This window comes from Scyliorhinus torazame, chromosome 6, assembly GCF_047496885.1.
Source record: "Scyliorhinus torazame isolate Kashiwa2021f chromosome 6, sScyTor2.1, whole genome shotgun sequence".
Taxonomy (NCBI): Eukaryota; Metazoa; Chordata; class Chondrichthyes; order Carcharhiniformes; family Scyliorhinidae; genus Scyliorhinus; species Scyliorhinus torazame.
The window spans coordinates 62,813,710-62,839,189 of record NC_092712.1 but is presented as its reverse complement, the minus strand read 5'-3'; the positions used below and the strand labels follow the sequence as shown (position 1 = coordinate 62,839,189).

General features: G+C 49.3%; 1 protein-coding gene across 1 annotated transcript in view; it reads left to right on the top strand.

Moving 5' to 3' along the window:
* adarb2 (adenosine deaminase RNA specific B2 (inactive)) overlaps nt 1–25,480 on the top strand; it is a 1,014,773-nt gene that overhangs the window by 849,935 nt on the left and 139,358 nt on the right. Inside the window, 2 exon segments of the mRNA XM_072508292.1 lie at nt 2,301–2,452; nt 15,212–15,380. Coding sequence (XP_072364393.1) covers nt 2,301–2,452; nt 15,212–15,380 — 321 coding nt within the window.

Sequence of the window (25,480 nt, the reverse complement as noted above, 5' to 3'; positions counted from 1 at the left end):
TTTTGTGATGTTGATTGGGAAATACATATTGGCCCAGACACCTTCCCTGCTCTTCTTCAAGAACATTTTTTAATGTGTGTTGATATAAGCACTTTTTCACAATCTCAGGGTGTCCCAAGGTACCTTCACAGCCAATAAATGTAGTCAAACTGCACACTTTCTTTGACTGAGCTCCTTTGGTAGATGAGGGGAGAATATGAGACAATAAATAGCTCATCTTTTGAAACAAAAGGGGCGAAATTCTCCGGTATCGGCGCGATGTCTGCCGACTGGCGCCCAAAACGGCGCAAATCAGTCGGGCATCGTGCCACCCCAAAGGTGCGGAATGCTCCGCATCTTGGGGTGCCGAGCCCCAACCTTAAGGGGCTAGGCCCGCGCCGGACTAATTTCTGCCCCGCCAGCTGGCGGAAAAGGCATCTGGTGCCCCGCCAGCTGGCGCGGAAATGACATCTCCGGGCGGCGCATGCGCGGGAGCGTTAGCGGCCGCCGACGGCATTCCCGCGCGTGCGCAGTGGAGGGAGTCTTCTCCGCCTCCGCCTTGGTGGAGACCGTGGTGAAGGCAGAAGGAAAAGAGTGCCCCCACGGCACAAATCCGCCCGCTGATCGGTGGGCCCCGATCGCGGGCCAGGCCATCGTGGGGGCACCCCCTGGGGCCAGATCGCCCCGCGCCCCCCCCCCCAGGACCCCGGAGCCCGCCCGCGCCGCCTTGTCCCACCGGTAAGGTAGGTGGTTTAATCTACGCCGGCGGGACAGGCATTTTAGCAGCGGGACTTCGGCCCATCCGGGCCGGAGAATCGCGGGGGGGGGGGCCGCCAACTGGCGCGGCGCGATTCCCGCCCCCGCCGAATATCCGGTGCCGGAGAATTCGGCAACCGGCGGGGGCGGGATTCACGCCAGCCCCCGGCGTTTCTCCGACCCGGCGGGGGGTCGGAAAATCTCGCCCAAGGTCTTTACCTTTACGGAAAATCTCGCCCAAGGTCACTACCTACGCAGAGGGTAGTGGGTGCCTGGAACTCACTACCGGAGGAGGTAGTGGAAGCAGGGACGATAGGGACATTTAAGGGGCATCTTGACAAATATATGAATAGGATGGGAATAGAAGGATACGGACCCAGGAAGTGTAGAAGATTGTAGTTTAGTCGGGCAGTATGGTCGGCACGGGCTTGGAGGGCCGAAGGGCCTGTTCCTGTGCTGTACATTTCTTTGTTCTTTGTTCTTTGTTCTTTATTGACCTCACTGAACCTCAGTTCTGGGAGGCTGTTAAGTGGAGCAGAGAAAAGCAAAGGATTAAATGAAGCAGAGAAAGAATTAACCAAAGATTGGAGAAATTGGATTATATTTCAGGTGTTGAACTTGATGTTCTTCAGACAAGCTACTATGAAACATAAGTAAGCACCAGTTGGGGTTTTCCTGTCCTAGTTTGTGTAGAATCAATGTAGCAAATTCAAAGATGGCATCTTCAACTTTACAAGCTCCCTAGGTTTTAAAATGAGCTTGGCCTAGCTGGTCCAACCGTATCCATGTAATTCAGTTGAATCGGTGTGAATTACTTAAAATACATTCAACTTGGGCAGCGTGGTGGCGCAGTGGGTTAGCCCTGCTGCCTCACGGCGCCGAGGTCCCAGGCTCGATCCTGGCTCTGGGTCACTGTCCATGTGGAGTTTGCACATTCTCCCCGTGTTTGCAAGGGTTTCGCCCCCGCAACCCAAAGATGTGCAGGTTAGGTGGGTTGGCCATGCTAAATTGCCCCTTACATTGTGGGCCATCATCCATTTTGAAAAGGATATGCAGGAAATCCAGTCCTTAGCTCGCGTCGTCTGGCTTAAATCTCTTAAGCAGCATAAGCTGGAGAAAGGATATCTGACAATTAAAGGGTTAAAAGTCCAGAGAAAACGCTAATAAGGATTTTTTAAAATAAATAACGGGATGCAGATAAATCCAAGTGCATCTACTCTGCAGTACCCCGTGTGGATACTGAGGCACTGGCCGGAATTCTTCGGTGTTGCGATTCACTTTTCCCACCGGCGGCACACCCCCGCCCACGATTTTTCCAGCGGCATGGGGTGGCAGCAATGGGAAATCCCATTGACAAGCGGCGGGAAGAGGGAATCCCGCCGCCAGCGAATGGTGAGAAACAGGCGGCCGGGGTAACCCGAGAATCCAGCACATTATTTCCAAACTCTGCAAAGATTATGGCACAAACTGTAAGTGAAACAATTTAGATAACCCCTGCTTGCAGTTTGCTAATAGGGAATTCATTAAATTAATGTACTGATCTAATCTCTTTCTGTTTTCAAAAGTAAACAGCCAGATGACTGGGAACAATCAATTTTTGCTCATCAGAAGGAGGGAGGCTACAAGCTGAAAGAGAGCATCCTTTTCCATCTATACATCAGCACACCTCCATGTGGAGATGCCCGCCTGAACTCTCACCGAGAAGCAAGGGCTGAATGTAAGTGTAACCATATTAGCGCAGGATTTCCACAGCCACTGTGCATTTCGCAAACAAGTGCAGGTTTCTCTCCAGAACACGGACAATGGAAATACTGAAGCTTTACAGTATTCTGATTGTACAGTTACCAACCTCAAGCTTTCAGAGCAAGCAGTCAGCTTTGCGATCCTGTGTTTGTGCTATTTGGGCAGAAACACAAATGCTTACCAATTTATGGTCTTTTAAAATCACCACACAATGTTTCGCAATCAATTTGATTTCGCAAACATCATAGCACATACATACACACATGCTGATGGGCAGATCAACGGACCAATCAACACACACACAACATGACAGCCAATCACAGGCAAGAGCATACACAGTACAAACAGGGAACACAACACTTCCTGAGCACTCGAGCAAGGAGACAGCTCAGGGCACAGAGCTCACAGCAAGCCACTCAGACATCCACCATGTGCTGAGTGCCACTACAAGATAGAATTAGGAATAGGTCCACAGATTTAAGGGTCATGATCGAACCTCAGTAACCGGTTTACCACTGTAAATAAATGTTAGGAATAAAACTGAGTTGTACCATTCGCAACCGTGTTGGTTCGTCTGTGTAGCAGAGTACCCAACACATCACACTCCTCCTCATATGTGGAAACATTGTGCATGCAGAGAAGTCACTCTTCTTCATACATATATTAAGGAGGATTTAGGGAACACCACCGAACCTGGAGTTCCGACACAGGAATGCTGACGATGAAAAGAATACCAGGAATAACAGCTTGCATTTATGTATAAAGCAAGCCAGAACTTTTCATATTCTTACGCCAAAGCAGGGCACAGCCAATGAAGTCATTTTGAATGCATTTAAATAAAACATCTCCATTTATATACCTCCTTTCATAATATCAGGGCATTCCAAAGCCGTTTAGACCAAATGAAGTACTTTTGAAATATCATCGCTGTTGCGAAGTTGATGTATGGGGGGCAACTAGTTTGAACACAGCATGTTCCCATGAACAGTAATGCGATAATGCAAGGTAATCTGCTTTTGTTTTTGTGATGTTGATTAAGGCGGCACGGTGGCACATTCGTTAGCACTGCTGCCCCACAGTGCCAGGGACCCGGGTTCAATTCTGGGGTAGCTGAGTGGAGTTTACACTTTCTCCCTGTGTCTCGGGTTTCCTCCGGGTGCTCCAGTTTCCTCCCACAGCCCAAGGTGTGCAGGTCTGGTAAATTGGCCATGGTAAAGCTGCCCCTTCATGTCCAAAAGGTTGGTGGGGTTTTGGGGATGGGGCGGGGGAGTGGGCCGAGATAGGGTGCTCTTTCAGAGGGGAGGTTGAATGGCCTCCTTCTGCACTATAGAGATTCTATGATTCTAATGGCCACGCCGACTCCATTAACTCTTACTCCAGGCAAAAAAGAAATACTTCTGTTCAGATAAATGCATTTCTCAACCCAAAGCGCTTTACAACCAATATAGTGCTTTTGAAGTGCAGACACCATTGTAATGAAAAGAAGTCGGTGCCTGATTATTCTCCATCTTGAGTAAGCACCTTCAGTGGAAGGGGAGAGAAAATACGACAATAATAATGCATCCTTTGAAAAATCGATTTTTATTGACCTCCGTTAGCTTAACATTTTATTCAAGAGACATTTCTCATAGAAGTGGCTGTTAAGGGAGCAGAGAAAGCCACAGTTGTTTAGAAATGATAAAATGCAGCAAAGGGTACAAGCAAGTATTTTTTTGAAGTATCATTCACCACTGTTGTAATGTAGGAACTGTGGCAGTCAATTTGCACACAGCAAGATTCCACGAAGAACAGTTAGATAATGATGAGATAATTTGGGCAGTTTTGCTCCCATGACCACCGTCAACGAGATCGACTGCGCAGGCACAGAATCCCACGAGAATCAGGAAACAAGACTGACAGCAGTGCAAACCTGACAGTGCCAATCTGACAGTGACAATCTGTGCCAGGAGGACCCTCGAGTGAGCTCCACTGGGGGAAGGGTTCACATTATATTTGTTGGGGGTGAGAAGCCCAGATGCTGATCCTTCTGGTGGTTGAGGAGTCCTGATTCCCAGCTTGGGTCACTGTCTGTGCGGAGTCTGCACATTCTCCCCGTGTCTGCGTGGGTTTCCTCCGGTTTCCTCCCACGAGACCCGAAAGAGCTGTTAGGTGAATTGGACATTCTGAATTCTCCCTCGTGTACCCGAACAGGTGCCGGAGTGTGGCGACTAGGAGCTTTTCACAGTAACTTCATTGTTGCGTTAATGTAAACCTACTTGTGACAATAGTAAAGATTATTATTATTATGCTTGTTGGGGGGCGGGATGGCGTGTCTGTGGGGCGAGGGAGAGGGTTGGGGGCAGGGTCATTTTCTGTGTTGATCCGATCTCTGTGGAGCCAGGCTCACCGACTCTATCAGGCCCCGCCCTGCCACAGTGACGGCATAACCCATGACCCCCCCCCCCCCCCCCCCCCCCCGCCGAATTTCTTTTTTCAGAGAAGCTCAAAACCTGGACTAAAAACTCAGCTGTGCTGCTGGAGAGATGCACGCCTGGTTTTCCCTCGGAGACTGACACTTTGAAAAAAAATAGGGGAAAATTCCCGCCAACCTGTTTTGGCGATGTTGGTCATGAGGTGAATATTGAGCAGGACACTGGGAACAACTCCCCACTTCTCTTATTCAAATAGCGCCACACAAGCTGCCCCCTGACAGACTGCACCTTGGGTTAACATCACTGAAATACGGCACTTCCAAATGTGCCGTGCCCCATCGGTGCTGTACTGGAGTGTGCTCAAATCGCTGGAGTGGGATGTTGCAATGTATGTGACTCAGATATGGGGGAATGATAGTTAACACTGTGACCATCAAATTCTCCCTTCACCATGAATATAACAAAAAAGGACAAAGAACAAAGAAAAGTACAGCACAGGAACAGCCCCTTCGGCCCTCCAAGCCTGTGCCGACCATGCTGCCCATCTAAACTAAAATCTTCTGCACTTCCTGGCTCCATATCCCTCTATTCCCATCCTATTCATGTATTTGTCAAGATGCTCCTTAAATATCACTATCGTCCCTGCTTCCACCACCTCCTCCGGCAGCGAGTTCCAGACACCCATTAGCCTCTGTGTAAAAAACTTACCTCGTACATCTCCTCTAAACCTTGCCCCTCGCACCTTAAACCTATGCCCCCTAGTAATTGACCCCTCTACCCCGGGGAACAGCCTCTGACTATCCACTCTGTCTATGCCCCTCATAACTTTGTCGACCTCTATCAGGTCCCCCCTCAACCTCCGTCGTTCCAGTGAGAACAAACCGAGTTTATTCAATCGCTCCTCATAGCTAATGCCCTCCATACCAGGCAACATTCTGGTAAATCTCTTCTGCACCCTCTCTAAAGCCTCCACATCCTTCTGGTAGTGTGGCGACCAGAATTGAACACTAAAAGGACACCATTAGCTCATGAAATGCTTAGAGTGCGGAACTATCGTCACTATTTTGTGGTTATGCACAATAGGTGGCGGCTGCAAGGAGATTAGATATTGGTTTTCAAAATCATCAACCCCTTGGTCAGAAATAGAGGCCGGGATTTTATGACCCCCCCCGCTAGTTGGTAAGGGACTGCCGAAGTAAACAGCAGTTTGAATGGCCCGCCACATCTGTCAGGAGGGGAGACGCAGCATGGCCGAACAGTAACATCCTGGCCAGGGAGAAACTGTTCCCATTGGGAGAATGGTCGCGGACCCGAAGACACAGGTTTAAAGGGATTCGCAAAAGCTGAAGGCAACGTGAGGATAAACCAAAACGAATGCTCTGTCTGAAAGCTTGGTGGTGGCGGATTCTGTCATAGCTTTCAAAATGCAAATTGCCGAATTAGGAAAGATTTTAGGGCCATGGGGAGAGGGCCAAGGAGTGGGTCGAGATTAATTGAAGAGGCCTGGCCCAGACGTAATGGGCGACCTGCCATCTTTCTGTGCTGCAATCATTCTCTGATACTATGGGCACAATTCAGCAGACATAAAACAAAGTCCGCTTTCGGGCACGTTTAGCGGGGTGTTTCTTGGCGGCTGCAGCTCTGATATTTACCTCGCTATTCACTGGTACATTGCCGGTTTTATGGACCTCATGAGTTTCTCCCCATCGAGGCTATGGTTTAGCAGATTTCCTTCACAGCGAGCTGCCATTTTGACACTCTGCCCAGATCTCTACAGCCCCTTTTCACTCCCCCAAACTTGTCTTGGTCGGCACTGCCAGGGTCCCAGGTGGAACTGCCAGAATTTCCACGTGGCACTGCTAGACTGCCAGGCTGTCAGTGTGAAGGTGCCCAGCTGTCAGGGGAAGTGCCAGGCTACTCTCTTGCCCCGTCCCCGGCAACTCAGGGGTCTCTAATAGCTTGCAAGACCTCCCAAGGTGCCATCACGCCTGGTCCACGTTTGTGGAAACCAGCGCTAAATAGCGCCCTGTTGAGGTCCTGCAGACACGGCCGTTGACTCCCGGGTGCCGGATGAAAACGGTGTCCGGGTATTTAAATTAGCCTAATGAGTCATTTAAATATGCTGATCTGGATCAAGCCCAGTGAGGTTGTGATCCAGATCACGCTGGGTGGAGCGAGTCGGGTGAATCGCGATCAGCCTGATGACTGGCGCGGAACACGATTCGGGGCAAAGCACGTTGGCTGAATCGCACCCGATAAGTATGCATCGGTACATTAATATTACTTAAGAATAGTATGGCGGATTCCATTTGATTTCTGCAGCCGACCGAACGTGCCACACCAAAACCTTCCATAGCCTCCATTCTGACACAAACGCACTAGTCTTTCACTATTTAGTGAGTAGTTTTTTTGGTGGTGTAAACTAATTGTTGCAGTCTGTGAGAGTTTTGCCCTCAGCGTAAAAGCAGTGTCATTTCAGGTGAGATGATTTGACCCATGGAAATTCCCCTATAGGATAGTTTCTCTTTCATGTACAACGTAACATATAGCTCACATGCTACACTCTCGCAAATATTTTTCTGTATAAGGCCAGTTAGCTCAGTTGGTTAGACAGCTAGTGTGTGAATCATATTGGTGCCAACAGCACAGGATTCAATCACCATTCTGGCTGAGGTAGATCTTTGAAATAATTTAGGCATGAAGCTGGGGTGCAGTCTAATGAGGTTCAGAACTATTAATTTAATTAATTTGGGCAGCACGGTAGCACAGTGGTTAGCTTCACTGCTCCAGAGTCCCAGGTTCGATTCCCGGCTTGGGTCACTGTCTGGGCGGAGGCTGCACGTTCCAGTGGTGCCCAGTTGGCATTGCCAGGCCGGGGGGGGGGGGGGGAATCAAGAGATTGGGGCACCATTTTCTCTCTTCCTACACTGAGGAGCTCCCCTTGTCGAAGCCCCTTAGTGCAGGATATGTGGCAAGTATGGCCTTGGCGGGGGCCGAAAAAAAAACAGAGCGCTGTTCGATACTGGGGCTACCAGTACTGGGAAAGACCCCTTGATTACCCCCCAGAACGGACTTTTTTTTTAGTTAAATCGCGCCATTAATGCTTTGAGGCGAATGTGACTCTTCTTCGGTTCTTCAGTTGCTGCCAGACATGCTGTGTATTTCCAACACTTTTTGTTTTTGGTGCAGTTAGATGGTCTGTTTAAATTAGTGATATTTGGAAGGAATTCCTCAAAGATATATCATAGAATCATAGAATTTACAGTGGAAAAGGAGGCCATTCGGCCCATCGAGTCTGCAGCGGCCCTTGGAAAGAGCACCCTACCTAAGCCCACACCTCCACCCTATCCCCGTAACACAGTAACCCCACCTAACGTTTGGACACTAAAGTGCAATTTATCATGGCCAATCCACCTAATCTGCACATCTTTGGACTGTGGGAGGAAATCAGAGCACCCGGAGGAAACCCACGCAGACACGGGGAGAACGTGCAGATTCTGTACAGACAGTGACCCAAGCCGGGAATCGAACCGAGGACCCTAGTGCTGTGAAGCAACAGTGCTAACCACTGTGCTACCATGCTGCCCACCGTGGGAACCCCACAACCTGCAGGTTCCCCTCCAAGTCACTCACCACCCAGACTTGGAAATATATCACCGTTCCTTCACTGTCGCTGGGGCAAAATCCTGGAACTATCTCCCTTACAGAACAGTGGGCGTACCTACACCTCGGGGACTGCAGCGGTTCAGGAAGGCAACTCACCACAACCTTCTGAAGGACAACTAGGGATGGCCAATAAATCCTGGCCTAACCAGCGACGCCCACATCCCATAAATGAATTTTCAAAAAAGGTTGATGGTGTCCACTACTCTGTATTTGTCTGGTCATTAGATGTGGATTGGCTGCCATCCTAGTTGGATCTCCTCACCTTGGCTGGATGTGGATTGGCTGCCATCCTGGATGGATCTCCTCACCTTGGCTGGATGTGGATTGGCTGCCATCCTGGATGGATCTCCTCACCTTGGCTGGATGTGGATTGGCTGCCATCCTGGATGGATCTCCTCACCTTGGCCGGTCAAGTTCCCTTGCTTGAGATTCTTCAGAAGTTATGGCTGACCCCGGCGTAGGAGCTCCATTTCACCTCGTAACCTAGAATGTTAGGCATCTAAATGATCCAGTGAAGAGGGCTAGAGTTTTTCTCATCTTCAGAGCCTGACCTCGGGTATCATATTTCTACAGGAAACCCATCTGCATGTGAGGGACCGGACAAGGCTTTGCATAAATTGGGTGGGAGACGTCTTTCATTCAGGCTTTAACGGTAGGACTAGAGGCATGGCACTATTAATCCATAAAAAATTACAATTTCCCCCCTCTCGGATTATGGATGACCCTAACGGCCGTTATATTGTTGTATGTGGTTCACTGGAAAACACTCCGGTTATTTTAGTAAATATTTATGCTCCCAACTGGGATGACCCAAACTTTGTAAACTCACTGATGAACCTCCTCCCTGATGTAGATTCACATTGGATGATTCTTGGAGGCGACCTGAACTGTGTCTTGGATCCTAAATCTGCCCACATCTGGGATGTCCAGAATTGTCCTTTGTTGCACCGTGCCTATTCACAAATTGATTTTTTCATTCTTTCTTTTTTTTTAAATTTTATCGAGGTATTTGAAAATTTTTATAAAAATAACATTAACAATGACATCAACATGGTATAATAAACATTTCCCCCCTCCCAATCTTCACACACCCCAACCATAAAACAACAATCCGGCCCTCTTCCCCCCCCCCTTGACATTTTAATTTTCCCTGAGAAAGTCGACGAACGGCTGCCACCTCCGGGTGAACCCGACCATTGACCCTCTTAAGGTGAACTTTATCTTCTCGGGACTGAGAAACCCAGCCATGTCACTAACCCAGGTCTCTGCACTCAGGGGCTTCGAGTCCCTTCACATTAACAAGATCCATCTCCGGGCTACCAGGGAGGCAAAGGCCAAGATGTCAGACTCTTTCGCCCCCTGCACTCCTGGCTCTTCTGACACCTTAGACATTGCTTTAGCAAAACCCTGCCAAAACCCTCCAAGCTTCGGGCATGCCTAAAACATGTGGACATGATTTGCTGGGCTTCCCGCGCACCTCGCACACCTATCCTCTACCCCGAAAAACCTGATCATCCTAACCACTGTCATGTGTGCCCGGTGGACTACCTTGAATTGTATCAGGCTAAGCCTGGCACATGATGAGGATGTATTAATCCTGCTTAGGGCATCCGCCCATAGACCCACCTCCATCTCTCCTCCTAGCTCGTCCCCTCACTTGCCCTTAAGCTCCTCCACCGGAGTTTCCTCTGCCTCCGAAAGTTCCGGGTAAATATCTGAAACCTTCCCCTCTCCCACCCAGGTACTGGAGACTACTCCATCCTGTATCCCCCGTGGCAGCAGCGGGAAGGCCGGCACCTGTTTTCTCAGGAAGTCTCGAACCTGCAAATACCTAAAACCATTCCCTGCTGGCAATTTAAATTTATCCTCCAAGGCTTTCAAGCTGGGAAAGCTCCCATCTATAAATAGATCCCCCATCCTTCTAATTCCTGCCCTCTGCCAACTCCGGAACCCGCCATCTAGCCTACCCGGTACAAACCTATGATTATTATAAATCGGGGTCCAAACCGATGCTCCCTCCACCCTCTTATATCTCCTCCATTGCACCCAGATTCTCAGAGCTGCCACCACCACTGGACTTGTGGAGTATCGGGCCTGCGAGAACAGAAGAGGTGCCGATATCAGTGTTCCCGAACTGGTGTCTTTGCATGACGCCGCCTCCATCCGCTCCCATGCCGACCCCTCCTCCACTACCCACTTCCTAATCATGGCTATATTAGCCGCCCAGTAGTAATTGCAGAAGTTCGGCAGCACCAACCCACCCTCCCCCCGACTGCGCTCCAGCAACACTTACTTCACTCGCGGGGTTTTACCCGCCCACCCAAAGCCCGAAATAATCTTATTCACCCGCTTGAAAAAGGCCTTGGGGATGAAGATGGGGAGGCACTGAAAGACAAACAGAAATCTGGGGAGCACCGTCATTTTCACGGTCTGTACCCTCCCCGCCAGTGATAGCGGGAGCATGTCCCATCTCTTAAAGTCTCCTTCCATTTGTTCTACCAGGCGGGATAGGTTTAACTTGTGCAGTGCCTCCCATTCCCGGGCCACCTGGATTCCCAGATACCGAAATCTCTTCCCTCCCATTCTAAGCGGCAGCTCTCCCAGTCTTTTCTCTTGTCCTCTTGCCTGGATTGCGAACATCTCGCTTTTCCCTATGTTCAATTTATATCCCAAAAAATTGCCAAATTCCCCAGAATTCGCATTACTTCCCCCATCCCCTCCAACAGGTCTGAAATATACAAGAGCAGGTGTCATCTGCGTAAAGCGAGACCCGGTGCTTCCCCCCCCCCCCCCCCCCCCCCCCCCCCCCGCCCCCCCGCTCCCCGAACGAGCCCATTCCAGTTCCTAGAGGCTCTTAACACCATGGCCAATGGCTCTATGGCCAGAGCAAACAGTAACGGGGAGAGGGGGCACCCTTGCCTCGTCCCTCGGTGTAGTTTAAAGTACCCAACCTCAGCCAGTTCGTACGCACACGCGCTACTGGTGCCTGATAGAGCAACCACACCCAGTCAATAAAGCCCTCACCAAACCCAAACCTTCCCAGCGCCTCTCCCACAGGTAATTCCACTCCACACGATCAAAAGCCTTCTCCGCATCCATCACTACCACCACCTCCGCCTCCTCTCCTTCTGAGGGCATCATAATAACATTCAAAAGCCTTCGAACATTGGCCTCGAGTTGCCTGCTCTTTACAAATCCCGCCTGGTCTTCCTCTATCACCCCCAAGACTCAATCCTCTATCCTTGTGGCCAGTATCTTCGCCAGCAGTTTGGCGTCCGCATTCAGTAGAGAAATTGGCCTGTTTGAGCCGCATTGCTCTGGATCCTTCTCCCGCTTCAGGATCAATGAAATTGAGGCCTGCGACATTGTTGGGGTAGGACTCCCTTCTCTCTTGCTTTATTAAATGTCCTCATCAGCAGTAGGTTCAATATCTCTGAAAACATCTTATAGAATTCCACCGGGTAGCCATCAAGCCCCGGCATGCCCGACTGCATGCCCTCCAGCCCCTTGATTATTTCCTCAATCTCAAATGGGGCTCCCAGCCCTTCCACCAGATCCTCATATACCCTCGGGAACCTCAACTGATCCAAGAACTGCCTCATCCCCTCCACCCCAACCGGGGGTTCCGACTCATATAATTTACTATAGAAGTCCTTAAACACCTCGTTCACCCCCGCTGGGTCCAGGACAGTATTCCTGCCTCTACTCTTTACTTTACCTATCTCCCTGGCTGCCTCCCTTTTCCTGAGCTGGTGCTCCAACATTCTGCTTGCCTTTTCCCCGTACTCATAAATCGCCCCCCTTGCCTCCCTCAACTGTTCCACCGCTTTCCCTGTGGTCAACAGCCCAAACTCCGCCTGTAACCTCCGCCGCTCCCTCAGTAGCCCCGCGTCCGGGGCCTCTGAGTATCTCCTGTTCACCTGGAGTATCTCCTCCACTAACCTATCCCTCTCAGCCCGTTCCGCTTTTTCTCTGTGGGCCCGTATCGAGATTAATTCCCCTTTGACCACTGCCTTCAGAGCTTCCCAAACCGTCGCTGCGGAGACCTCCCCCGTATCATTTGTTTCCAGGTAGTTCTGGATGGACTTGTTAACCCGCCCACAGATCGCTTCACCTGCTCGCAACCCCACATCCAGTCTCCACAGCTGGCGTTGCCCTCTCTCCACACTAACCCTTAGATCCACCCAATGCGGGTCATGATCCGACACTGTGATTGCCGAGTATTCAGTATCCACCACCCCCGGTATTAGCGCCCTGCTCAGAACAAAAAAGTCGATGCAAGAGTATACCTTGTGGACATGTGAGAAAAAGGAAAACTCCTTCGTCCTTGGCCGTGCAAACCTCCATGGCCTCCATGTCTACTCCCCCCATCTGTTCTGTAAACCCCTTCAATTCCTTTGCCGCAGCCGGCCTCCTCCCTGTCCTGGATTTGCACCGGTCCAATTCCGGATCAATGATTGTGTTAAAGTCTCCTCCCATGACCAGGTTATGTGACTCTAAGTCTGGGATCTTACCTAAAACCCGCCTCATAAATTCCACATCGTCCCAATTTGGTGCATATATGTTCATGAGTACCACCCGCACCCCCTCCAGCTTCCCACTCACCATTATGTACCTACCCTCCTTGTCTGACACGATTCTCCCTGCCTCGAATGCCACTCGTTTGCTGATCAAGATCGCTACCCCCCTGGTCTTTGAGTCCAGCCCTGAGTGGAATACTTGGCTAACCCACCTCTTTCTCAATCTCCTCTGGTCTGTAACCTTTAGGTGTGTCTCTTGTAGCATTGCCACATCCGCCTTCAGCCCCCTCAAATGCGCAAACACGCGAGCCCTTTTGACCGGCCCATTCAGCCCTCTGACGTTCCATGTAATCATCCTGGTCGGGGGGCTTCCAAACCCCCCCCTGCCGACTAGCCATCACCCTTTTTAGGCCAGCCTCTAGTTCGCGCCCTCCGCCTCCTCGAGCCTGCCCTCAGGCATTCGCCGTTCCCGACCTCCCATTTGTCCCCTAGTAACAGTTCCTCCCCTGTCAGCAAAGCAGCTCCCCCCCTAGCACCAACACTAGAAACCCAAACCCCCAAGTCAAGCTCCAGCTTAACACCTGCTCACCCCCCACTGCGCTTCCGAGAGTCAGCTGACCCATGCTGACTTGATAGCGCCCGCCCCTGGCACCAAGCAGTCTGTCTCCCCATTGTTCTCTCCCCTCTCCCCCCACTTGGACAAACATATTAAAAGCATCACATTCCCCAGTAATCAAACATCAGAAAACAAACACTGAAGAAACAGCCACTTTAGAAAAAAAAACAGAACGCCAAAGCCCAACCCCCTCTAACCAGCGCCCTGCAAGACAAAGTTACCTTTGGCCATCCAAACAGCCCCTTATTACACATAGCACTACTTATACTTACACAGCCCAGCACAACAAATCGCCGCCACAGTACTTCTCCAAGGCTTCAGTGTCTTTTAATTCGCCTCCAGCCTCTTTTCTTTAATAAAAGTCCATACTCCGTCTGGTGTTTCAAAGTAGAAGTCCTGTTCCTCATGTGTGACCCACAGTCAGGCTGGGTACAGCATCCCAAACTTCATCCCCTTCTTAAAGAGGGTTGTTTTTGCCCGATTCAACCCAGCTCGCCTCTTGGCCAAATCCGCACCCAAGTCCTGATAAATGCACAGCTACAATTCTCCCACTTACTGCTCCGTTCCTTCTTGGCCCACCGCAGAACGTGTTCCTTGTCCAGGAATCGGTGAAAGCATACCACCATGGTCCTCGGCAGCTTGTTCGCTCGGGGCTTCTTCGCGATGGCTCTGTGCACTCTATCCACTTCCAGGGGCCGAGGGAACGCCTCAGCCCCCATCAACTTCTCCAGCATGTCCGTCACATAAGTCCTCGCACCCGATCCCTCACTGCCTTCAGGGAGGCACGAGACAGGGTTGCCCTCTTTACCCGCTGCTCTTTGCATTTGCTATTGAGCCCCTCTCGATAGCGTTGAGGCCATCCGATTGGTCTTAGAATATAGAATGGTAGGCTATTTGCCAGGATGGAGTGGAGTACCGTGTATTACTCGATGCAGATTATCTACTTCTGTGCATTTCAGACCCGGCCCCCTCAGTGGAGAACATAATGAAAATATTCACAACATTTGGCACGTTCTCATGTTACAAATTAAATGTGAGTGAAAGTGAATGTTTTCCAGTGAATCCACCTGCCAGAGAGGCTCAACTTAGTTTTGTCTCTCGCCCTCTAATTTCCGATACCTGGGGGGTCCGCGTAGCCCATAACTGGGCATTACTTCATAAACTGAACTACTCAGGCCCCATCAGTAATGTTAAAGTGGACTTGCAGAGGTGGAACAATCTTCCTTTATCTCTTACAGGTAGGATCTAAACTAATAAGATGAATGCACTTCCAAGATTTCCATTTTAATTTTAATGTATCCCCATTTTTAGCCCAAACCATTTTTTTATTATGTGGTCACATATCTCCTGAATGCAAATAGCCTCGTCCCCAGGATTTGGAGCAGTTTAAGTGCAGTGAGCATTGTCGGACCTCTGGGAAATAGAACTTGTGAGCCTCGCTTTCTGTCAGCTCCTTATTCACCATCCTCTCCGCTACGGCTTTTAAGCCCAGATTGACGGCAGCGTTTTCTGTTTTCTAGTGCACCACACCCGGCCGTTGAACAGGAAAGTCCGGGGACACCTCAGAACGAAGATTGAATCCGGAGAAGGCACCATCCCAATCCGATCTTGCCACTCCATCCAGACGTGGGATGGCGTGTTACAGGGAGAGCAGCTGCTCACAATGTCCTGCACTGACAAGGTTAACAGGTAGGAGTAGAAACCCTGACACATGGTGCAGAAACCGCTGGCTCCGTGCAAGTACGAGTACATTGGCCTCTCCTCTCATACCTGCTTCATTGCATTAATTCATTTCATCCTTTCGTCGACACAGCACAGAAAAAGCTCCGTGTTTTTGCAGTAAATGTTTTATTTTCATTTAGAGGCCGCAAAGTGCCGTGCAGAAGTTAGTATTTTATCATCAAGAGGCCAACTGTTTTCAGTTGGAGACTGTCAAGATCAATATTGGAGGTGCATTTTTGCTCACAATGTCACAACTCTGATCAGGAAAATGCTTTCTGTGCAAAAGCTCACCACAGATGAAATGATCAAATGGCAAACACAGCGTCGATACCATGAAGATCTTCACCTTCACCATTTAGGTGGTAAATGGTGATAGTCCAGCCGTTATTGAAAGCACCGAATTTCCATTTCATCCAATTGCCAACGGTGAAACCGTGGCAGAGTGACAACCATCTGGAATGGATTCCCCAACATAGGATTGGAGGAAGAATTCCCGAACCACTTCAAAAACAGTGGGATCCTGTAGGAAGAGGAGGAAGGATCGTAAATATGTTCTCCATAGATAGAAAGTGAGGCTATGGTCTTCCTCATCCCGGCCCGGGTCACTGTCCGTGTGGAGTTTGCACATTCTCCCCATGTCTCCGTGGATCTCACCCTACAACCCAAAGATGTGCAGGGTAGGTGGATTGGCCACGCTAAATTGCCCCTTAATGGGAAAATTTAGAAAAAAAAATTGTTGGCAGTCAATGACCATGATTCTTGCTGAAAAGATAGGTCTTTAATTTAAAAAATAAATAAATTTAGAGTACCTAATTCTTTTTTCCAATTAAGGGGCAATTTAGCGTGGCTAATCCACCTAGCCTGCACATCTTTGGGTTGTGGGGGTGAGACCCACGCAGACATGGGGGGAATGTGCAAACTCAACACAGACAGTGACCCGGGGCCGGGATCGAACCCGGGTCCTCAGCGCCATGAGGCAGCATATTCTTGCTGAAGGAGGGAGGGAGGGGGATGACACACTCGATTTTGGTGGGTCCGGGCGAGCCTGTATCATACAGTGTGCTTCTCTGACCCCTGTCTTTCTAAACTATCTGGCGAGGCTTGAGGAATTGTTTTGCCAGCTTTCCTACACATTTGCCCTCCCCACCTCCTAGAAAGCACTTAGCATGCTCCCAGCAGCCTCCTTTGGGGGCTGAAAACATACCTCTGCATCTAATTTCAACTTGCAAAACACAGATGCACATAATGTTATGATAGCATGAAAATATTAATGACCCCCCTCAATTGCTGCTCTCAAGAAATGGCAAACATTCATTTAAGTAGATTAAATTAATTTGTGCTGAGATTTATTTCTTCTTTCATGGGAGGTGGGCATCGCTGGCTGGGTCAGCATTTGTTGCCCATTCCTAATTGCCCTTGAACTGAGTGGCTTCCTAGGCAATTTTAGAGGGCAGTTACGAGTCAACCACATTGCTGTGGATCTCAAATCACATGTAGGCCAGACCAGGTAAGCACAGCAGATTTCCTTCCCTGAAGGACATTAGTGAACACGTGATTAAGAAGGCAAATGGAGTTTTGTCCTTCATTGCTAGAGGGATGGAATTTAAGACAAGGGAGGTTATGCTGCAATTGTATAAGGTGTGAGTGAGGTCACACCTGGAGTATTGTGTTCAGTTTTGATCTCCTTACTTGAGAAAGGACGTACTGGCGCTGGAGGGTGTGCAGAGGAGATTCACTGGATTAATCCCAGAGCTGAAGGGGTTGGATTATGAGGAGAGGTTGAGTAGACTGGGACTGTACTCGTTGGAATTTAGAAGGATGCGGGGGGATCTTATAGAAACATATAAAATTATGAAGGGAATAGATAGGATAGATGCGGGCAGGTTGTTTCCACTGGCGGGTGAAAGCAGAACTAGGGGGCATAGCCTCAAAATAAGGGGAAGTAGATTTAGAACTGAGTTTAGGAGGAATTTCCTCACCCAAAGGGTTGTGAATCTATGGAATTTCTTGTCCAGTGAAGCAGTAGAGGCTCCTTCATTAAATGTTTTTAAGATAAAGATAGATAGTTTTTTGAAGAATAAAGGGATTAAGGGTTATGGTGTTCGGGCCGGAAAGTGGAGCTGTGTCCACAAAAGATCAGCCATGATCTCATTGAATGGTGGAGCAGGCTCGAGGGGCCAGATGGCCGACTCCTGCTCCTGGTTCTTATGTTCTTATGAACCAGGTGAGTTTTTTTACAACAATGATAGATTTATGGTCACCATTCGTGAGACTAGCATTATATTCCATATTTATTTAATTGAATTTAAATTCTGCTAGTTACCGTGGTGAGATTTGAACCCATGTCTCCATTCACCTGAACCTCTGAATTACTAGTCCAGTGACATTAGCATGAGGCCACCGAGATGGGGGGAAGAGTGTTCTGCTTGTTCAATGGAAGCTGGTGTTTAGCATTCTTCAATTCAGACAGCAATTTGTGTTTGTAATATTAAATTTGTAATCGTGTTCCATTTTATTTTGTTTAACCTAACATAGAGTTCTCAAGAAAGTACATTCAATTGTTTACTTCACATAGCTATATTGCATTGAAGTGTATTATCATAAAGCTGTTTTGTCGACCTCTTATGAAATTAAACATTCCCATCGCTCAGAGGCTTAGCACCATGTGACAGGAAGCACTGAGGGTGGCAAGGGTGCAGAATATACTCTGGATGGGGAACTTCAATATCCATCACCAATCAGCCATTATTGAATGGCAGAGTGGACTCGACGGGCCGAGTGGCCTAATTCTGCTCCTATGTCTTATGGTCTTACCGAGCTGGCTGGGCCCAAAATGACATACCTGCTAGACTGGGACTGCTGCAGGTGGTGAAGGAACCAACAAGAAGGAAAAACATGCTTGACCACATCCTCACCAACCTGCCTGCTGTAGGTGCATCTGTCCATGACAGTATCGGTAGAAGCGATCACCGCACAGTCCTTGTGGAGACAAAGTCCTGACTTCACATTGAGGATACTCTCCATCATGTGTGGCACTACCAACGTGCTAAATGAGATAGACTTCGAACAGATCTAGCAACTCAAGACTGAGCATCCATGAGGTGCTGTGGGCCATCAGCAGTAGCAGAATTGTACTCAAGCACAATCTGCAACCTCATGGCCCAGCATATCTGGGGGCAGCATGGCAGCATAGTGGTTAGCACAGTTGCTTAACAGCTCCAGGGTCCCAGGTTCGATTCCTGGCTTGAGTCACTGTCTGTGCGGAATCTGCACGTTCTCTCCGTGTGTACGTGGGTTTCCTCCGGGTGCTCCGGTTTCCTCACACAGTCCAAAGATGTGCAGGTTAAGTGGATTGGCCATGGTAAATTACCCTTGGTATCCAAAAAATGTTAGTGGCGGTTAGGGATTCCGGGTTAGGGTAGATATGTGGGCTTCAGTAGGCAGCTCTTTGTAAGGACCGGTGCAGACTCGATGGGCCGAATGGCCTCCTTCTGCACTGTAAATTCTATGATTCTATGATATCACCCACTCTGCCATTACCACCAAGCCAGGGGATCAACTCTGGTTCAATGAAGAGTGCAGGAGGGCATGCCAGGAGCAACATCAGGCATAGAAATGAGGTGTCCTGCTAAAGCTATAACACATTGGACTACTTGTGTGCCACACAGCATAAGCAACAAGTAATAGACGGAGCTAAGGTGATTCCACATCAAACGCATCAGTTCTAAGCTCTACAGTCCTGCCACATCAAGCCATGAGTGGCGGTGGACTATTGAACAACTCACTGGAGGAGGAGGCTCCACAAATATCCCCATCCTCAATGATGGAGGAGCCCAGCACATCTGTGCAAAAGACAAGGCTGAGACATTCGTAACTATATTCAGCCAGAAGTGCCAAGTGGTTGATCCATCTTAGTCTCCTCTGGAGGTCGCCAGCATCACAATTGTCAGCCTTCAGCCAATATGATTCACTCCATGTGATATCAAGAAATAGTTGAAGGCATTGGATACTGCAAAGGCTATGGGCCCTGATAATTTTCTGGCAATAGTACTGAAGATTTGTGCTCCAGAATTGCCGCACTCTAGCCAAGCTGTTCCAGTACAGCTACAACATTGATATCTACCTGGCAATGTGGAAAATTGCCCAGGTGTCTCCTGTAGTCAAGAAACAGGACACATCCAACCCAGCCAATTACCGCCCTATCAGTCTACTCCCATCATCAGCAAAGGGATAGAAGGAGTCATCAACAGTGTTATCGAGCGGCACTTACTCAGCAATAACCTGCTTGCCATCACAGAGTCTGGGTTTGCCAGGGTCCTCAGCACCTGATGTCATTACAGCCTTGGTTCAAACAGGCAAAAGAGCTGAATGGCAGAGGTGAGGTGAGAGTGACTGCCCTTGACATCTAGGCAGCATTTGACGGAGTGCGCCATCAATGAGCCCTAGCAAAACTGGAGTCAATGGGAATCAGAGGGAAAACTCTCCACTGGCTGGAGTCATACCTGGTAGAAAGAAAGATGGTTCTGGTGGTTGGAGGTCAATCATCTCACTTCCAGGACATCACTGCAGGAGTTCCTCAGGGTAGTGTCCTAGGTCCAACCATCTCCTGCTGCTCCATCAATGTAGGTGCACAGTGAGTGCACCTACACCTCAGGAACTGCAGCGGTTCACAAAGGCAGCAACTCACCACCACGTTCTGAAGGGCAACTAAGGATGGACAATAAATGCTGGCCTAACTAGTGACCCCGTGTCCCGTAAATGAATTTTTAATAACATGCAGATTGTGCAAGGGCTGGGTATTTGCGTGAATCAGAGAATGTTTACAGCACTGATGGAGACCATTTAACCCATTGTGTCCATGCCAGCTCTCTGCAAGAGCTACCCGCGCCTACTGACACACCTCCACTTTTCCCTGTAGCCCAGCTGGTACTTTCCATCCATTTTGTACAGGAAGCTGACCATCAGCATGTGGGTTGAAATACTCTGGGTGCGAACATTACGCTGACAAGTGCGGTTTGCATTGAGCTGATTCCCACTTTGCCTGAATTCTGTTGGGGTTGGGAGGGTCAAAGCCAACCCTGAAGACATGGACACGTAACCAGTGAGGATGAGAATCAAAGTGACCGGCTTAATGTGGATCGCACATTCGACAGATTCAGTCACAAAATGGTCACATGACGTCTGAAGATGGGACAAAATTTCAGATTTTGTTTTTCAATTTTGGGTATGCCACTCATTATCTTCTAAAATTGACTGCCGTGGTCTGTTAATGTGACAGCTCCACTCCTGCGCCAGGCCATATCACAGGGCTCTCTGGGTGGTTGATTTTAAGTGTATTGAAGTGATCTGAAATTGGCAGCAGGAGGACGAGGAAGGGAGTACTGAGGCTCGAGATCCTGAGCAACTACTGATTACAGCTTCAGCTTCAATTCAAATGGCACGACTAGAAATCTGCGAGAAGGGTTGGCAGTCAAATCATTAGCCGGCAAATCTTTATTAACACAGGAACGGATAAATCCAGATGAATTATCTTGATAGCTTTTACTCAAAGCTGTGTTTATTTGGCCGTTTAACCCATTGTCCAGCGGCAACAGAAAAGCAACGGGCTGGATTCTCCGATCCCCGACACTGAAACCGCGCTCGGTGCCGGGGCGGAGAATCCTCAATGACGACAGAATCGGGGGCGGCGCCGCTTTCACGATTCTCCGCCACCTGAAAAACAGCATTCTGCACACCCTATCGCTCAGGCCATTGCCTGAGGCCTGCCCCGCGATGCTCCGTCCCCGATCGGCCGTGTTCCCGACGGCGTAGGACACGTGGTCTCACCCGTTGGGAACTCAGCGTGGCGGCCTGTGGACTCAGTCCAGCGCCGCCACAGTCAGGGAAGGGCCGATCCGCGGGCATTTGGGACTTTAATCGGGGCGCGCGAGCCCGCCGAAGGGGGGACTTTTTTTGCGATCCCGGTCCGCGGGCTGCGTCTGCCATGAAGCACGGTGCGGCTGCTGCAGACCGTCACCAAGCGCATGTGCACCCATGGTCCCGGCAATGCTCCGGGCCGTATCGGCAGCTAGAGCTGGCTGCAGGAGCCCCCCACCACCCCCTCCCCCTCCCCCCAGAACAGGAAATGATCAGTGGCCGTTTTGCGCCAGTTTTCCTGGCGTAAAACACCACCGTTTTCACGCCAGCATGGGGACTTAGTCTGCCAAACGGAGAAACCAGCCCAATCTCTTTAGGTATAAACAGATTGGAAGCATTTATAGCAATAAAGTAATAGGATAACATATAGTAGTGACGTGGCTCAGGTTGTGAGAGGCCTGAGAATATATTGGCCAGGAATTTGCAATCGGTGGCGATAGGACAACAGTCACACCAATCTCAAAGAAAGTTACCCACAAAGATTTAGTGGACTCGAGAGCAGGGGTGTCAAACTCATTTGATGTGGCAAGCCAGATTAGAGGACAGAGGACTTAATGTGGGACAAAAGTGTGTCCAGTGTAAATTTAATCTCAATTTTCTGTAATCATGATAATGTCGCCTATGCTAGCAGTTGTAGAACTGAAGGTAGGCCTGATCTATCGCCTATTAATAACAAACCAACACAATTTACAATCACAATAACACAATCAAATACAACCCGAACAGGCGCCGGAATGTGGTGACTAGGGGCTTTTCACAGTAACTTCATTGCAGTGTTAATGTAAGCCTACTTGTGACAATAAAAGATTAGTTCTTTATTAATTTATTTAAATCTATATATACGATTTAAAACAGTGTTTTACTCACATTAATTTGTGTATGGCTCTCCCTGACACTTGGCACCTCTTTACTTTAACCAGCGAGTCAATATCAGGGATAAGCAACTGAGACGCCGCACCATTCGCAATAAAAGTAAGGGGCGTCATTCTCCGACCCCCCGCCGGGTCGGAGAATGACCGTTGGCCGCCGTGAATCCCGCCCCCGCCCCCGCCGAAGTCTCCGCTCCCGGAGATTGGGCGGGGGCGGGAATCCGGCCGCGCCGGTTGGCGGGACCCCCCACTGGATTCTCCGGCCCGGATGGGCCGAAGTCCCGCCCAGGAATTGCCTGTCCCGCCGGCGTAAATTAAACCTGGTATTTACCGGCGGGACCAGGCGGCGTGGGCGGGCTCCGGGGTCCTGGGGGGGGGCGCGGGGCGATCTGACCCCGGGGGTTGCCCCCACGGTGGCCTGGCCCGCGATCGGGGCCCACCGATTCGCGGGCGGGCCTGTGCCGTGGGGGCACTCTTTCCCTTCCGCCTCCGCCACGGCCTCCACCATGGCGGAGGCGGAAGAGACTCTCCCCACTGCGCATGCGCGGGAAACTGACAGCGGCCGCTGACGCTCCCGCGCATGCGCTGGGAAACTGACAGCGGCCGCTGGCGCTCCCGCGCATGCGCCGCATTTCCGCGCCAGCTAGCGGGGTAACAAACGCCATTTCCGCCATCTTTGGGCCGGCGCGATGCCCGTCTGATTGGCGCCGGCTTTGGCGCCAGTCGGCGGGCATCCCGCCGTTGGGGGAGAATTTCGCCCAAGGTTTGTGTTTGTGAGTCTTGAATGTAGGTCAGCCATAGAACTATAAAATTCCTACAATGCAGAAGGAGGCCATTTGGCCCATTGAGTCTGCACTGACCCTCTGAATAAGCACCTTACCTAGGCCCACTCCCCGCCCTATCTCCATAACCTAACCTATACCTCCATGGACACGAAGGGGGAAATTTAGCATGGCCAATCCACCTAACCTCCATGTCTTTGGACTATGGGAGGAAACGGGAGCACACGGAGGAAACCCACGCAGGTAGAGAGAACGTGCAAACTCAACACAGTCAGCTAAGGCCAGAATTCAACCCAGGTCACTGGCGCTGTAAGGCAGCAGTGCTAACCACTGTGCCACCATGCCACCCCACTAGACTTGCTTAGGTTCACGACTGAGAACACTTGTTCGCAGACATAATTTGATCCAAACATAGACAGAAAGTTTCTTTTAACAATGTGTCGCACTGCAGCTCAACTATTGCCATTTTTAGCTCATCTGCCTCACCAGATGCACTATCTGAAAAAAACATGCAAAAAATTGTGAAATCTTTTGTCAAGCTTTCTGAAGTCTTGGGACCCACTCTTTAATCCAGCTAATTTGTCCCCGTAATGTTCTGTACTGGAGACCCTGCTGTTTGCAGTCGCCAATTTTAATGTGGGGAAAATGTGCCTGATTACCATCAGAAAGTTGTTTCTCCCACAACTGAAGTTTCAGCAAGAACGTGCAAACACTGTCACAAAGGTCTGTTGTTGCGCCTTGCATTTTGTTGCTGAGCCAGATCAGATGCTCAGTAATGTCTGCCATATGTACATGGTCGCTCAGCCACTCTGCATCCTGTAAATTAAGAACCTCTTTCCCTTTTTTATGGGCAGCACGGTAGCACAAGTGGATAGCACTGTAGCTTCACAGCGCCAGGGTCCCAGGTTCGATTCCCCGCTGGGTCACTGTCTATGCAGAGTCTGCGCGTTCTCCCCGTGGCTGCATGGGTTTCCTCCGGCTCCAGTTTCCTCCCACAGTCCAAAGATGTGCAGGTTAGGTGGATTGGCCATGATAAATTGCCCTCAGTGACCAAAAAGGTTCGTAGGGGTTATTGGGTTACGGGAATAGGGTGGAAGTGAGGGCTTAAGTGGCTCGGTGCAGACTCGATGGACCGAATGGCCTCCTTCTGCACTGTATGTTCTATGTTCTGGTGTATGAACTCTCCCATCGCTTGACACAGTTCAAAGAAACCGTTAAGCAGGGATCCTCAGCTAAGCCACTGAATTTTGGTATGAGAGGACAACCCCACGATTAATGTCCCTCTCATTCAGAAGACCTTCAAATCACTGGTGGTTGAGCCCTCTTGCACATGCAAAATTCACAGTTTGGACAACTACGTCCATGACATTGTTCATTTTCAGTGACTTGACACAAAAAGCCGCTTGGTGCAAATACGATGAAAACTCAAACATTCTCCTTCCGGCGTTACTGACTGTAATTTCACTTTGAATTTTGCAACAACACCTGCTTTCCGACCAACCATAGAGGGCGCGCCATCTGTCACCAGACTGACAGCCTGTTTCCAGTCCACTCCCAGCCAATCCAATTCTCCTAAATAGCTGTCAAAAATATCCACCACTTTTGCCGTGCCTCCCAATGGTACTAATTCAACAAACTCCTCCATCATGGTCAATGATTCATCAACAAATGACTACTCTTGGCTGAGCCACATCGGTAACATCAGCGCTCTTGTCAATGACAATTGAAAAGCAATAAACGTTTGTCCATAACTTGGCTATTTAAATGATCAGATAATTCACAAATTCTTTCGGCAACAGTGTTTCTCGACAAACTAATATTTGCAAAGGCTTGTTGCTTATCAGGGCACACTACTTCGACTGCCTTTAACATGCAGTTCTTCAGAAACCCGCCCTTACGAAATGGTTCTGATGCTGATGAAATTTCCTTCGTGATAATTTAGCTAGCCTTGAGAGCTGCTTCATTTACTTCATGAGAATGAGTAAATATTGACTGTTGTTTTTTTCAGAGCCCCTAATAATTCAGCTAATTTGTTATTGCGGTGGTTCACCTGTGCATTGTCATACTTAGTGCAAAGTGTGGTTAGGTGTTAATTTTGGCTGGATTATTCTCATGTGAAATGCGTTTTATTACATTAAAGCTGTTGTATAAATGCAACGTGCTGTTTTTCTTTTTGACAATCATGCTAGTAAAAATAGGTTCCCCTTATTTACTCTCTCTAAACCTGTTAAAGTTTTGAACGCCTCTCGGTAATCTCCCCTTGACCTAATCTGCTTTAAGGATGCCTACATTAGAACAGGGCTACATGTCGAGAGATCTTCATTGTGATAAAACTTTTTGTGACATCCTGCGATTATGAAAAGCATTACGCATAATGACAAGTTTGTCTTTTACCAATAGCCACTGTACCAATACCCTCTGACAGAAACCTTCTCTGCAGTATTCTTTTCTGCTATTGCCATCCCTGCCCCCCCCCCCCCCCCCCACTGTCTGGCCTGAA